This window comes from Rhinopithecus bieti, unplaced genomic scaffold (genome assembly GCF_001698545.2).
Source record: "Rhinopithecus bieti isolate Rb0 unplaced genomic scaffold, ASM169854v2 scaffold_574, whole genome shotgun sequence".
NCBI lineage: Eukaryota > Metazoa > Chordata > Mammalia > Primates > Cercopithecidae > Rhinopithecus > Rhinopithecus bieti.
The window spans coordinates 6,246,796-6,260,362 of record NW_016803605.1 but is presented as its reverse complement, the minus strand read 5'-3'; the positions used below and the strand labels follow the sequence as shown (position 1 = coordinate 6,260,362).

Genomic DNA, 13,567 nt, shown 5'->3' with positions numbered 1-13,567 from the left:
CTCCGTCTCAAAGCAAAAAAAAAAATGGAATACAAAAGAGAAGGAGAAAGCAGTAAACGGTAGTATAATTTAAGAAGCTGACCCCAGAATATATTCTGCATTCCATGTTTCTTCTATGGGGTTTAACTTCCTTTCAGCAACTTCTTCAAAGATGCAGTTTATTCTGTAGTACACTCGTTAAGTCTCCTCTGAACACCCTAGAAAGGTTTTTCCATCAGAGCCTCTATCCAACTGGTTCCGTTCATTAGTTTAGTGGTGGCAATGACATATTCTGTACCTCCATCTTCCAACTGGGAGAGAAATCGCAGGGCAGCAATTTCAGCAAAGGTTACGCCCCCGAGGAAAAATACCAGAGTCACTCGGTTTTCTCCTGGTTGACCTAAAATTTAAACATTTCAGAATTAAAAACTATTACTGGTGCTCCTCTTCCCACCTCTTCAAACATTTTATCATTCACAAGAATAAACAAGTGTCTTCATCCAGACAGTTCATCCGAAACCAAGGAATACTGATTTTGATCTCAATGTTTTTTCTAACTCCTGAGATTCTCAACATAGAAGTTGAAAGCTGCTACCCCTCAGGGAATAATCCGATTCTAGTGCTTACTATACACATTAGCAACGAACAAAAGAGGTATATTTAATTCTGACTCCTAAGTGCTTTACTAAGTATTTTACAAAGCAACTGTACAATACCTGAAAACCACACTAACAGGACATAATTATCTGTAGATGCTGGACTGGGACTTACGTTTCTTCTGCAGTCCTGTGGGCAGTGGCTGTCGCTCTTCAAAGTGGGGCCCTGGGAGGATGCGGAGGACCTCCTCGATGCTCCGCCAGCCAGGTCGGGAAAGCAGCTGGGCCAGCCGCACACTGAGCGGGGCGTACCCACTGTACACGTAGGATATGTCCGTGGGGTTCTGTGAGATAATTAAAGAACAAAAACCCTGTAGATACAGAGACTTAGAGCAACCTGACTGTGGCCTTTTGGGTAATCCAAAATTATTTGATTTGGATTTAAAGATATACAACCCCCACCCCTGCCATGCCCTGTTCTAATCCACCCCAGCAGAGCTCAATTTTAGCAGCCAGAGCTTCACTTTTGACTCAAATCTTGAAAAGCCACTCAAAGCAGCTCTAGGTACAGAAGATGAAAAATTACTTGGTTTGGCATGAAACTTTTTTTTTTTTTTGAGACAGAGTCTGGCTCTGTTGCCCAGGCTGGAATGCAGTGGTGTAATCTTGGCTCACTGCAACCTCCGCCTCCCAAGTTCAAGCAATTCTCCTGCCTCAGGCTCCCAAGGAGCTGGGATTACAGGTGTGCACCACCACTCCTGGCTCATTTTTGTATTTTTAGTAGAGACAGGGTTTTGCCATGTTGGCCAGGCTGGTCTTGAACTCCTGACCTCAGGTGATGCACTTGCCTTGGCCTCCCAAAGTGTTGGGATTACAGGCCTGAGCCACTGCGTCCGGCCAGCATGAAATGTAGTGGGGGGAAGTTGGCACTCCCTAGCTAAGCAATGATGTGCAATAACCTTTGAACTTAGCAATTCTACTTTTAGGCATTCATCCTACAGAGATGCTTGCAGAACAAAAGATAATAGACCAAAGTATAAACATATTACCTGCAACACTGCATGTAATAGCAAAGACTGGAAACAACTTGAATTTCTATCAATAGCAATCTGTTAAATCATTAAATAAGGTATAGCCTCAAAACCACTATGTAGCAATTTAGAAAAATTAAAAAGAAGGGGAAGATCACAAAAGACCCTTCAAGATCCTTTGTTAAGTGGGGGGTGGGTCCAGAGTCAGAAAGGTCAGAACAGTGAAGGCAGCTGAACTAATACGTACATGACAGACTCTAGACATTAAGGACCTCTATTTTCCCACTGGGAAAAAAATCATCCAATTTTGCTCCTGACAGAGGAGACTGTCTAGTTATGAGCTTTTGTTGCAAGAGGCAGCCTAATAAAGTCCCTTATGAAAAAACAAAAAAGGCTGAAATTTAGAAACATTAGAATAAATAATACATGTATAGCAAAGTGCACCCCACTTTGGAGACCAACAGTAGAGAATATGCACTCTTTATGTAAAAATGTGTATGCACAGAATCCTTCTAGAAGGATAGATTAAAAACTGGCCACAGTGACTGCCTCTGAGGGGAAATGGTGGAAGGAAACTCACTTGGCCCTGATGGCCCTGCTTTTGCATAGCTTTTTTTTTCTTTTTTTGGAGATAGAGTCTCATTCTGTTGCCCATGCTGGAGTGCAGCAGTGCAATCTCAGCTCACTGTATTCTCAACCTCTCAGGCTTAAGTGATCCTGCCACTTCAGTCTCCTGAGTACAGTAGCTGGGACTACAGGTGCATGCTCCACCATGCCCTGATCACTTTTGTATTTTTTGGTAGAGACACGGTTTCATGTTGGCCAGGCTGGTCTTGAACTCCTGACCTCAAGTCATCCTCCTGCCTTGGCCTCCCAAAGTGCTGGGATTACAGGTGTGAGCCACCGCGCCCATCCATGGCTGGCTTGTTTATGAGAGCTGGACGTCTCTACTGGCTCCTCTAGACACTCTCCACCCTTCTCCGCAATGCTCTATGCCCAGAGATGGACCTGTAGGTCCCACACCAACACATGCCAATGCCTTCTCTTTGGGTCTGACCAGTGCAAAGCACCAGAGTGAACTGGAGAGTGGGCAGCAGTGTGAGGACGATGTTGTCACTGGCCGGCTTCGTCTGCTGGAGGTTGACCATACCCTCAGCGAGAGGCCCCTCACCCCTTACCTCAACAGATGGCCCCACCACAGCTCTTCTCTCCAGGTTCTAAGATAAATTTCTAGAATACCCACCTCTCCTTGCTCTTCAGGCCGTGTCTCGCAAGGGCTCCCCACCGCACTGCCTCTTACTGGTCTCCACTCTTCCCACATCTTTATTTATTTAAGACAGAGTCTTACTCCCTAGCCAAGGCTGGAGTGCAGTGGCGCAAACATGGTTCACTGCAACTGCCTCCTGGGCTCAGTGATCCTCTAACCACGGCCTCTTGGACTAAAGGCTCATACCACCATTGGCCATTCTTTTTTTTTTTTTGCAGAGATAGGGCTTTGCCATGTTGCCCAGGCTGGTCTCGAACTCCTGGACTCAAGCGATCTGACACTTCAGCCTCCCAATACACTGGGATTACAGGCATGAGCCACTGAGCCTGCCCCATATCTTTTTGTTTTTGGAGAGAGAGTCTCGCTCTGTTGCCCAGGCTGGAGTGCAATGGCGCGATCTGAGCTCACTACAATCTCCACCTCCTGGGTTCAAGCGATTCTCCTGCCTCAGCCCCCCAAGTAGCTGGGATTACAGGTGTGCACCACAATGCCGGAATAATTTTTGTATTTTTAGTAGAGATAGGGTTTCCCATGTTGGTCAGGCTGTTCTCAAACTCCTGAGCTCAAGTGATCTGCCTGCTTTGGCCTCCCAAAGTGCTGGGATTATAGGTGTGAGCCACCGCGCCTGGCCCACATCTTTATTAAACTCTCCAGAAACTCCCCAGTTTAAGAGCATTCTCTGTTTCCTTCTAGGGTTCTGATGGATACAATACATGATGCATTACTTTTTCAAAAACATTAGAAAATTGTTTTTAGAAAGCAAGGCAGATGTGTAGGTTCAGAAGCATGTGTTGTCATGTGGATGATCTAACCAGTCCCTAAGCTGAGACAAGGTGGAGAAGTGTGGCTTACTTGCTCGTTAACATCATCCATCCAGAGGCGTAATGTTTTCCGTATAGTTGGGTAATTGTTTCTGCCCCCCGTCTGCGGTTTCAGTAGGCCGGCCTTCTCCAGGTTGTGTAAGGTCAATATGTGCTCATAGCCATATGTCTGCAAGGGAAGTCATTTGGCCTTGATATAAGATCAGCAAAAGGATTTCTGCAATTTTCAAAGAAGGGCACTTCCAACAAATCAATTTGGTGTGTACCATAGGACATGCAATGTTAAAAAAGTCCAGCAATGTTAGTGGATGGGCACAGAGGACAGGGTGGAGGGATGAAACTTGTCCTAAAACTGCTTGCCTGTAATTCAGCTCACTGTTTCAAAGAGAAATTTAAATTTTTTACTTTAAAGTCAGAATGTATGGACCCAATCTAAGTGAGCATCAAATAAATGATAGTATATTTTTATATGGTATATAATTAGCTCCAAAAAAGAATAAGGCGTATCTACACATCCTGGTAAGAAAGGTCTCCAGAATATATTAAAAAACAGTAATATGCAATGTAGGATATTATTTCTATTTTTAAAAAATAGTCAAGGTCTGGGCATGGTGGCTCACACCTGTAATCCCAGTACTTTGGGAGGCCAAGGTGGGTGGATCACTTGGGGTCAGGAATTTGAGACCAGCCTGGCCAACACGGCGAAACCCTGTCTCTACTAAAAAGATAAAAATTAGCTGGGCCTGGTAGCAGGTACCTGTAATCCCAGCTACTCAGGAGACTGAGGCAGGAGAATCGCTTGAACCTAGGAGGTTACAGTGAGCCAAGATTGTGCCACTGCACTCCAGCCTGGGAAACTCTTGCTATGTTGCCTAGGCTGGTATTGGCCTCCAGCGATCCTCCTGCCTCAGCCCCACAAAATATTGGGATAACAGGGGTGAGCCACTGTGCCCAGCCTGTTAGCTATTATTATCACACAAATACAATAAACAGTGATGGCTACCAAGACTAATTCCTCTAGGTGTTAAAAAATTTAAAAAACAGTGGTGACAAGACACCAAAATGGCAGCATTGTATTTTTTATTTTTAAAAACATTTTAACTTTTTATTATTATTTTTTGAGACAGAGTCTTACTCTGTTGCCCAGGCTGGAGAGCAGGGGCGTGATCTTGACACACTGTAACCTCCGCCTCCTGTGTTCAAGCAATTCTCCTGCCTCAGCCTCCCAAATAGCTGGGACTACAGGTGCATGCTACCATGCCTGGCTAATTTTTGAATTTTTGGTAGAGATGGGGTTTCACCATGTTGGCCAGGCTGGTCTCAAAGTCCTAACCTCAAGTGATCCACCTGCTTCGGCCTCCCAAAGTGCTGGGATTACAGGCATAAGCCACTGTGCCCGGCCCATGAAGTATTTTTTAAAAAGATGCTGTCCTCCTTGGCAAATTAATAATTTAAAAATATGCTTACCTGGAGAATCTCTCTTTTGTAATAATCCAAAACTTTTTGTTTGAGCCCACTATTACACACGGATTGGAGGCAAACTAATCTTAACACCTTGATCAACGAGTGCTTTTGGGCGATACAATCCTCAATGTAATTGTTGACCTAGAAATAAAGTAGCGTACATATACATTTACATATACATATACACATACATATACATATACACACATACACACACACAATGCATGGTTTGGGAACTTAATTTGATGATTATTATTTTTCAAAGTCCAATAAAGGAGATATGTGGGAAAATGAGATATTTTTCCACAGTCCCTAACCCTTCCCTGAAATAGCTCTGCTAGCCCCAGCCACATACACACCCTGGCCACCACACAGACACACAGACACACAAACACACATACACACGTGCACACACACACACACACACTCAGTGATCAGGCCAAGTCACTGGAGCCCAAGGCTGCTGAGAATACAATTGGTCACTCCCTATGCCTGTCTGGACACATCTGTCTCTAAGGACATGCTTCTGAGAGGCTACCGGATGCCTACTCCATTTCAATAGTATCAACAACTAATCTAGCAAAAAGTATCAGTAATTGTTTTATGTTAGGAATTTTCATAAAGTGAATAAAATTTGTTAATATTAAGAGCTACTTAAAGGAGTTATATAAGAAACTCTTTCAAAAGAGCAAACACCTTAATTTATCTAATACGGTCTTAAAAAGATTTGATTATAGGGGCGGGGTCTCATCTTGCCATGTATGGCAGAAAGTGTCTTGCACAGAATATTAAATATCTGTTACTTGATAAAATCTACACTTGCACATTTTGCATTTGCTCTTAAAAATATTTAAGTGGCTGGGCGTGGTGGCTCACACCTGTAATCCCAGCACTTTGGGAGGCTGAGGTGGGCAGATCACAAGGTCAGGAGATGGAGACCATCCTGGCTAACACGGTGAAATCCCATCTCTACTAAAAATACAAAAAATTAGCCAGGTGTGGTGGCAGGTGCCTGTAGTCCCAGCTACTCGGGAGGCTGAGGCAGGAGAATGGCGTGAACCCGGGAGGCGGAGCTTGCAGTGAGTGGAGATCGTGCCACTGCACTCCAGCCTGGGTGACAGAGCGAGCTGGGCGACAGAGTGAGACTCCATCTCAAAAAAAAAAAAAAATTTAGGCAAGACATGGGAATTGAAGCAGTTGGTTTCCTGGCTATAATCTGAGGTTTAATAAGTTTTCAATTACTTGTTAAAGAGGTTTTTTTGTCCACATACCTTATCAGTGTCTATTCCAGACATAAACTCCTGTTCCACGGTTAATTTATCAAAGAAGTCTTCAGAAGCTAAAATGAAATTAGCAAATTTGCAACTTAGAAATTAAATGTTAATTTACTTGAGTGGCATGCTTTTATACACAGAGCACAATTCAGAAACTAGACATGTAGCTGGGCACAGTGGCTCACACCTGTAATCTCAGCACTGTGGGAGGCCGAAGTGGGTGGATCACTTCAGGCCAGAAGTTCAAGACCAGCCTGACCAACATGGCCAAACCCCATTTCTGCCAAAAATACCAAAATTAGCTGGGTGTGGTGGTGCACACCTGTAGTCCCAGCTACTCGGGAGGCTGAGGCACAAGAATCACTTAAGTGGGGAGTGGAGTTTACAGTGAGCTAAGATCGCGCTACTGCATTCCAGCCTGGGCAACAGAGCAAGACTCTGTCTCAAAAGAAAAGAAACCAGACATCAAGCAAAAAAGCAAGCAAGCAATAAGTTTAAGTCTCACCTGAAGAAAATCTTCTAGGAAACGTGGAGAACCCTAGGCCTCTGCACTCCTAGGTTATACTGAGATACAGTCAACAACAGCGCTCCTTTGTATCCTTAGGATTTCAGTACAGACCCCAGAATGAGCATCAGTAGGAATGAAAGCTAATTTCTCAAGAACATTTCATTTTTATCATTAGGTTCAACCCAATTTCAACTGGTTTCTACTTCTATGAACAGGAAAACAAAGGACTGATTTTCCAAGACCGTGATTTGGTTAATATTCAAAGTATACTTCGTAAAACAATCTCCTATTCAGCTTTTATAGCCCTGTGTTGTAATGAACAAACTCATGTCTGCTTTAATAGGTGTCTTCTGAGCTCTTTCAAAATACTTAACATATACTCTTTGTACCAATTCTGCACAGAGTATTCAAGGGAAGAACATGAGCCAATTAAATAATCCTTCAAAAAAGGAAAAAAGCGGCTGGCCGCGGTGGCTCACGCCTGTAATCCCAGCACTTTGGGAGCCGAGGCAGGTGCATTACCTGGGGTTGGGAGTTTGAGACCAGCCTGACCAACATGGTGAAACTCCATCTCTACTAAAAATACAAAATAAGCCGGGCGTGGTGGTGCATGCCTGTAAAACCAGCTACACGGGAGGCTGAGGCAGGAGAATCGCTTGAACCTGGGAGGCAGAGGTTGCAGTGAGCCGAGATTGTGCCATTGCACTCCAGCCTGGGCAACAAGAGCAAAACTCTGTCTCAAAAACAAAAAAAGGAAAAAAGCTAGACTAAAAAAATTAACCATCTCAAATTATGATGGCAAACTTATGGATAATTTTTTTCTCTTATCTACATTCCAAATATTTTTCATATAAATTATAATGAAAAAATATGAGTTAACAAGTGGACCCTTCCTCCCTCCCTCTCTCAGTCTTTCGAGACAAGAGTCCTGCTCTGTCACCTGGTTCAAGCAATTCTGCCTCAGCCTTCCGAGTAGCTGGGATTACAAGTGCCTGCCACCACGCCCGGCTAATTTTTATATTTTTAGTAGAGATGGTGTTTCATTATGTTGGTCAGGCTGGTCTCAAACTCCTGACCTCAGGTGATCTGCCTGTCTCGGACTCCCAAAGTGCTGGGATTACAGGCACGAGCCACCAAGCCCCGCCTGGAACATTCTTAAGTATTAACATATGTACACTTCATTAATGCTGAGAACACGTGGTACTAAGACAGAGCTGACTCTCCCAGGAGGCATTGTGGTGTTGATGACCTAGGTGTCAAACCTAGGTTGTATGTGCAAGTTGCCCCAGATTGAAACAATCATTACAAAGGATACTCACTAGTGACATCTTTGATCAATTCTGCAATTGAGGTATGGTTTGCAAGCGAGCCCCTTGCTGCCTGCATGTGGGGCAACTGGGAAACAAACTGCTTGATCTCCCCACGGTCTTAGCATTGTGTCTTTCCTGAAATAAACAAGAGAGCAGTGCCTCAAGCAGGGAAGATAGTTTATTTATTTTATTTTTTCAAGAGGGACTCTCACTGTGTTGCCCAGGCTGGAGCGCAGTGGCGTGATCTTGGCTCACTGTGACCTCCACCTCCCGGATTCAAGAGATTCTCATGCCTCAGCCTCCCGAGTATCTGGGATAACAGGTGACCACCACCACGCCCAACTAATTTTGTATTTTAGTAGACATGGGGTTTCACCACATTGGTCAGGCTGGTCTCGAACTCCTGATCTCAGGTGATCCACTTACCTTAGCCTCCCAAAATGTTAGGATTACAGGTGTGAGCCACCGTGCCTGGCCAATTTNGCCCCAGATTGAAACAATCATTACAAAGGATACTCACTAGTGACATCTTTGATCAATTCTGCAATTGAGGTATGGTTTGCAAGCGAGCCCCTTGCTGCCTGCATGTGGGGCAACTGGGAAACAAACTGCTTGATCTCCCCCACGGTCTTAGCATTGTGTCTTTCCTGAAATAAACAAGAGAGCAGTGCCTCAAGCAGGGAAGATAGTTTATTTATTTTATTTTTTCAAGAGGGACTCTCACTGTGTTGCCCAGGCTGGAGCGCAGTGGCGTGATCTTGGCTCACTGTGACCTCCACCTCCCGGATTCAAGAGATTCTCATGCCTCAGCCTCCCGAGTATCTGGGATAACAGGTGACCACCACCACGCCCAACTAATTTTTGTATTTTTAGTAGACATGGGGTTTCACCACATTGGTCAGGCTGGTCTCGAACTCCTGATCTCAGGTGATCCACTTACCTTAGCCTCCCAAAATGTTAGGATTACAGGTGTGAGCCACCGTGCCTGGCCAATTTTTTTTTTTTTTTTTTTTTGAGACAGATTCTCACTCTGTCACCCAGGCTGGAGTGCGGTGGCCGGATCTCAGCTCACTGCAAGCTCCGCCTCCCGGGTTTATGCCATTCTCCTGCCTCAGCCTCCCGAGTAGCTGGGACTACAGACACCCGCCACCTCGCCCGGCTAGTTTTTTTTGTATTTTTTAGTAGAGACGGGGTTTCACCGTGTTAGCCAGGATGGTCTCGATCTCCTGACCTCGTGATCCGCCCGTCTCGGCCTCCCAAAGTGCTGGGATTACAGGCTTGAGCCACCGCGCCCGGCCGCCCGGCCAATATTTTAAGTGCTCTGTTTTTTGCATTGTTCAGAGGATGTTCCATTTATGTTAATGAGAAAGGAAGAATGGAATACAAATAAATCAGGGCAAGCATAGCCCCAACAGAATACAGAAAATCAGAAAAGAAAAAGTATATATATCACCGAAATACAGAGTTCATGGTGCCTGTCTCCTGCATTAGCACTTCTTTAGAGAAGCAAATGCCTCAGCGTCTGTCTTCCAATGTACCAGCCCACACATTGTGTCAGTATTTTGTGGACATCTGAGTATTGGTGAAAGATAGTATTATATAAATCATACAAATTTCCGAGTAAAAACCTAAGACAAAAAATTATGCTCAGAGGGTATCATAAAGAGGAAAGGTTTCCTATGTAATAGAAAAAAATCCATTTTTTCTGTTGACCGTCTTTTATTTGATGTCGAGACAGGGTCTCTCTGTCACCCGGGATGGAGTGCAGTGGTGTCATCACAGCTCACGGCAGCCTCTGCCTCCTAGGCTCCCACCTCAGCCTCCTGAGGAGCTGGGATTACAGGCACATGCCACTGCCCAGCTAGTTTTGTAGAGACAGTGTCTTGCTGTGTTGCCCATGCTGGTCTAGAACTTCTGGGCTCAAGCGATCCTCCTGCCTCAGCCTCTGATAATGCTGGGATGACAGGCGAGAGCCACTGTGCCTGGCCTGAACCTTAGTCTTGAGTATAGTCTATGAACAAAGCAAACCTAGCTTGGTGATGATGATATTTTTTGGCAAAATTTAATAAACCAAAAGTAACTTCAGAAATATGAAAATCAATTAATAAATATAATTCCTGAGAAAGATAAAATCTGGAATTACATGGCTGAGTTCCAAGCCAGCCTGGGTAACACAGGAAGTCCCCGTCTCTAGAGAAAAAAAAAAAACAACAAAAAAACAACAGCAAAAAACTCGGCTAGGCATGATGGCATGTGACTGTGGTCCCAGCTACTCGGGAGGCTGAGGTGGGAGGATTGCTTGAGTCTGGGAGGTAGCAGCTCCAGTAAGCCGTGATTGTACCACTACATCCATCCTGGGAGACAAAGCGAGACCGTGTCTCAAAAAAAAAAAAAAAAAAAAAAAAAAAAAAAAAAATCTGGAACTACATACTCAGTGAAAATTCATACTCAAAACTTCCAATTTATGTTTCCAAAGTCGAAATATTCAGACTTTATGATCTTGTTGAATTCCCATGTTTCAGAAAGGAGCCTGAGCAAGAATAAACTAGTGAACGGGCAAGAGGAGGTAGGAAGGTGATGATAAAGCCACCAATTTCAAAGCTCTGGGTTGCTGGGGATTTCAGTCTCATTATCACCTGCCACACGTGCTGAGTTTCCCTGCCACATTCACACTGGCTAAACTGGAGTTTTCAGCATGAAGCAGAGGTTCTATCACAGAGGATCTTTTATTTATAGTACAGATGGCTTCCTCTTAAGTGAGGTAGGAAATAATTTAAAGGACAATAAAGCAAATGTTTATGATGGAAGTCTGTAAACTGCACACACTTGTGCCTCCACCTACCCCCCACACAAAAAGAACTTTACACAACGCGGGTCTGAGAAAGTTTAAAATGAAAGAAAACCTTGGATCTTCCAATACTGAATTTGCAGTTACTGAAGATGAGAAAAGTTGCATTGAAAAGCCTGGTTTAATGGCTACATATTTTTGGAGCTCTTATTCCCCTCAGGGATGGGCATCTATCTGAGACCCAGAGTTGCAGAATGACACCCAAAACTTGCCTCACCTCGAATGCTGCCGAGATGATCTTTGCTTTCTTGCTGAGCACAGAGCCCACCGCATTGAAGTTCTTGTCTCGGATCTCAGCATAGAGCTCCTCTGCAGAATTCAGCTGCAGCTTCTTTGCTTCCGTGGGGAGGTCCTTACCACCATCGCCCTGTTTCTTAGGTGCAAATTTCTCTGGAGGTAATTTCACATAACCTGAGCAGCAATGGAAGGGAATAAGCACCTGTGTGCAACGACTGGAAGAACCAATCAAGCAGCCAAGCACAAAACAGAATTTCCCTCAGGAGAAAATGGAAGATGGCAAATGACACATAGCTCTGAGCTTTTGATTTTCCATGATCAAAGTACAGGAAGTAGTGACTCTAATATTGATACCACAGTTCTAATTAACTTTGGGGCACCTATATAAACCACATACAGCACTGTCTACCTCCTAAATTTATTTAGAGATTAGGTCACCTTTCCACTCAGAAAACTTTCAAGGATCTCCCCATTGACTTTTAGTATTTTTTCAAACTAGATCATGTTCCATTAGTGGATCATGAAATCAAGCTGGTGGGTTGCAAGTGGCATCTTAAAAACAAAACCAAGACAAAACAAAAGAAAACAGCAGTACCAAAACAGTGAAGAGCAGAAAGTACAAAAGCTTATCACATGACGTTAGAGAAACTAGTGGTGATTTCAGTTTTTTTTTTTAAATAAAACTTTTGTTTCAGTTTCACATGCACACATATACATACATGTATGTACTGGGTCATGATATAAAATACATTTCTTACTGTGGGTTGGAATCCAAAATAGTTTAAAAGCCATTCTAGAACAAGAATTAGAAACTATGATCTGAGGGCCAAACTCTGCTCACTCTCCTTTTTTTTTGAGATGGAATTTCACTCTTGTCACCCAGGCTTGAGTGCAATGGCATGATCTCGGCTCACTGCAACCTCTGCCTCCTGGGTTCAAGTGAATTCTCCTGCCTCAGTCTCCTGAGTAGCTGGGATTATACGCACCTGCCACTACGCCCAGCTAATTTTTTTGTATTTTTAGTACAGACAGGATTTCACCACGTTGGCCAGGCTGGTCTCAAACTCCTGACTTCAGGTGAGCCACTTGCCTCGGCCTCCCACAGTACTGGATTATAGGCGTGAGCCACCATGCCCAGCCCACTTTCTGTTTTTGTAAATAAAGTTTTATTGGCATACGGCCACAGCTATTCTTTTTGTATCGTCTATGGCTTCTTTCACATTACAATGACAGAGACAAGGAGGTTCCTCTGTATGACTTGCGCTGTGTAACAAGCGAAAGCCTAAAATACTTACTATCTGGGTCTTTATAGAAAAAGTTGTACACCCTGATCTAGAATAAGCTTCCAAATTCCTTAGCATGGGAGTCTTAATTTCCTTCTCCCTACTCTGCTCCTGCCAAGCCAAGTGAGTCTCTATTTCCCTGGAACACCCCACATGTGCTCATGAATTACTGATGGCACGGAGCTGGTGTAACTCTGTAGTAAAGCAATTTGGCAACATGTACCAAGTGCCTTTCACCCCAAAAATCCTGCATCAGGGAATCCAGGGTAAGAAAATAATCTGATATATGAAAAAAATCTTATGTAGGCTGGGCACGGTGGCTCACGCCTATAATCCCAGCACTTTGAGAGGCTTAAGTGGGAGGATCTCTCTCTTTCTCTTATTTTATTTATTTATTTAAGAGGGAGTCTTGCTCTCTTGCCCAGGCTGGAGTGCAGTGGCGTGATCTCAGCTCACTACAACTTCTACCTCTCGGGTTCAAGCGATTCTCCTGCCTCATCCTCCCGAGTAGCTAGGATTACAGGCGCCCGCCACCATATCTGACTAATGTTTGTATTTTTAGTAGAGACAGGTTTCACCATTTTGGCCAGGCTGGTCTCAAACTCCTGATCTCAAGTGATCTGCCTGCCTTGACGTCCCAAAGTGCTGGGGTTACCAGCGTGAGCCACTGCACCTGGCCTCATCTTTCTTCCACATCCCTCTCCTCCGGCCTTCCCTCGGCTCCACGTGGCTTCATTCAGGATGGCAATAGAGGCTGGCGACTATGCAGATGAGGGAAGAAGGCCAGGCTGAGACAGGTGTGGGGGTCTGTGGTGAGGCAGGGAGTTCTAGAGGCACTAGGTCCTGGCCACCAGTGGGAGCGTGGCCTCTTGCCAGTGCTTCCAGTATTTTTCAAGTCATGGCATAATTCAGGATTATTACTTAAAATGTATCACATTTAAAACTGACA

At 44.3% G+C, this 13,567-nt stretch overlaps 1 protein-coding gene across 3 annotated transcripts in view; it reads right to left on the bottom strand.

Annotated features, from left to right (window-relative positions):
* Positions 1–47: 47 nt before the first annotated feature.
* VPS33A (VPS33A core subunit of CORVET and HOPS complexes) overlaps positions 48–13,567 on the bottom strand; it is a 37,188-nt gene continuing 23,668 nt past the window's right edge. For all 3 annotated transcript variants that reach the window (XM_017890448.1, XM_017890453.1, XM_017890458.1), the window contains 7 exons: positions 11,316–11,509; positions 8,771–8,897; positions 6,430–6,497; positions 5,162–5,299; positions 3,726–3,863; positions 751–919; positions 48–379 (listed from right to left, as the gene is read on the bottom strand). In XM_017890448.1, the coding sequence (XP_017745937.1) occupies positions 198–379; positions 751–919; positions 3,726–3,863; positions 5,162–5,299; positions 6,430–6,497; positions 8,771–8,897; positions 11,316–11,509 (1,016 nt within the window). In that variant the 3' untranslated portion in view covers positions 48–197. The remainder of the gene's footprint in view (positions 380–750; positions 920–3,725; positions 3,864–5,161; positions 5,300–6,429; positions 6,498–8,770; positions 8,898–11,315; positions 11,510–13,567) is intronic.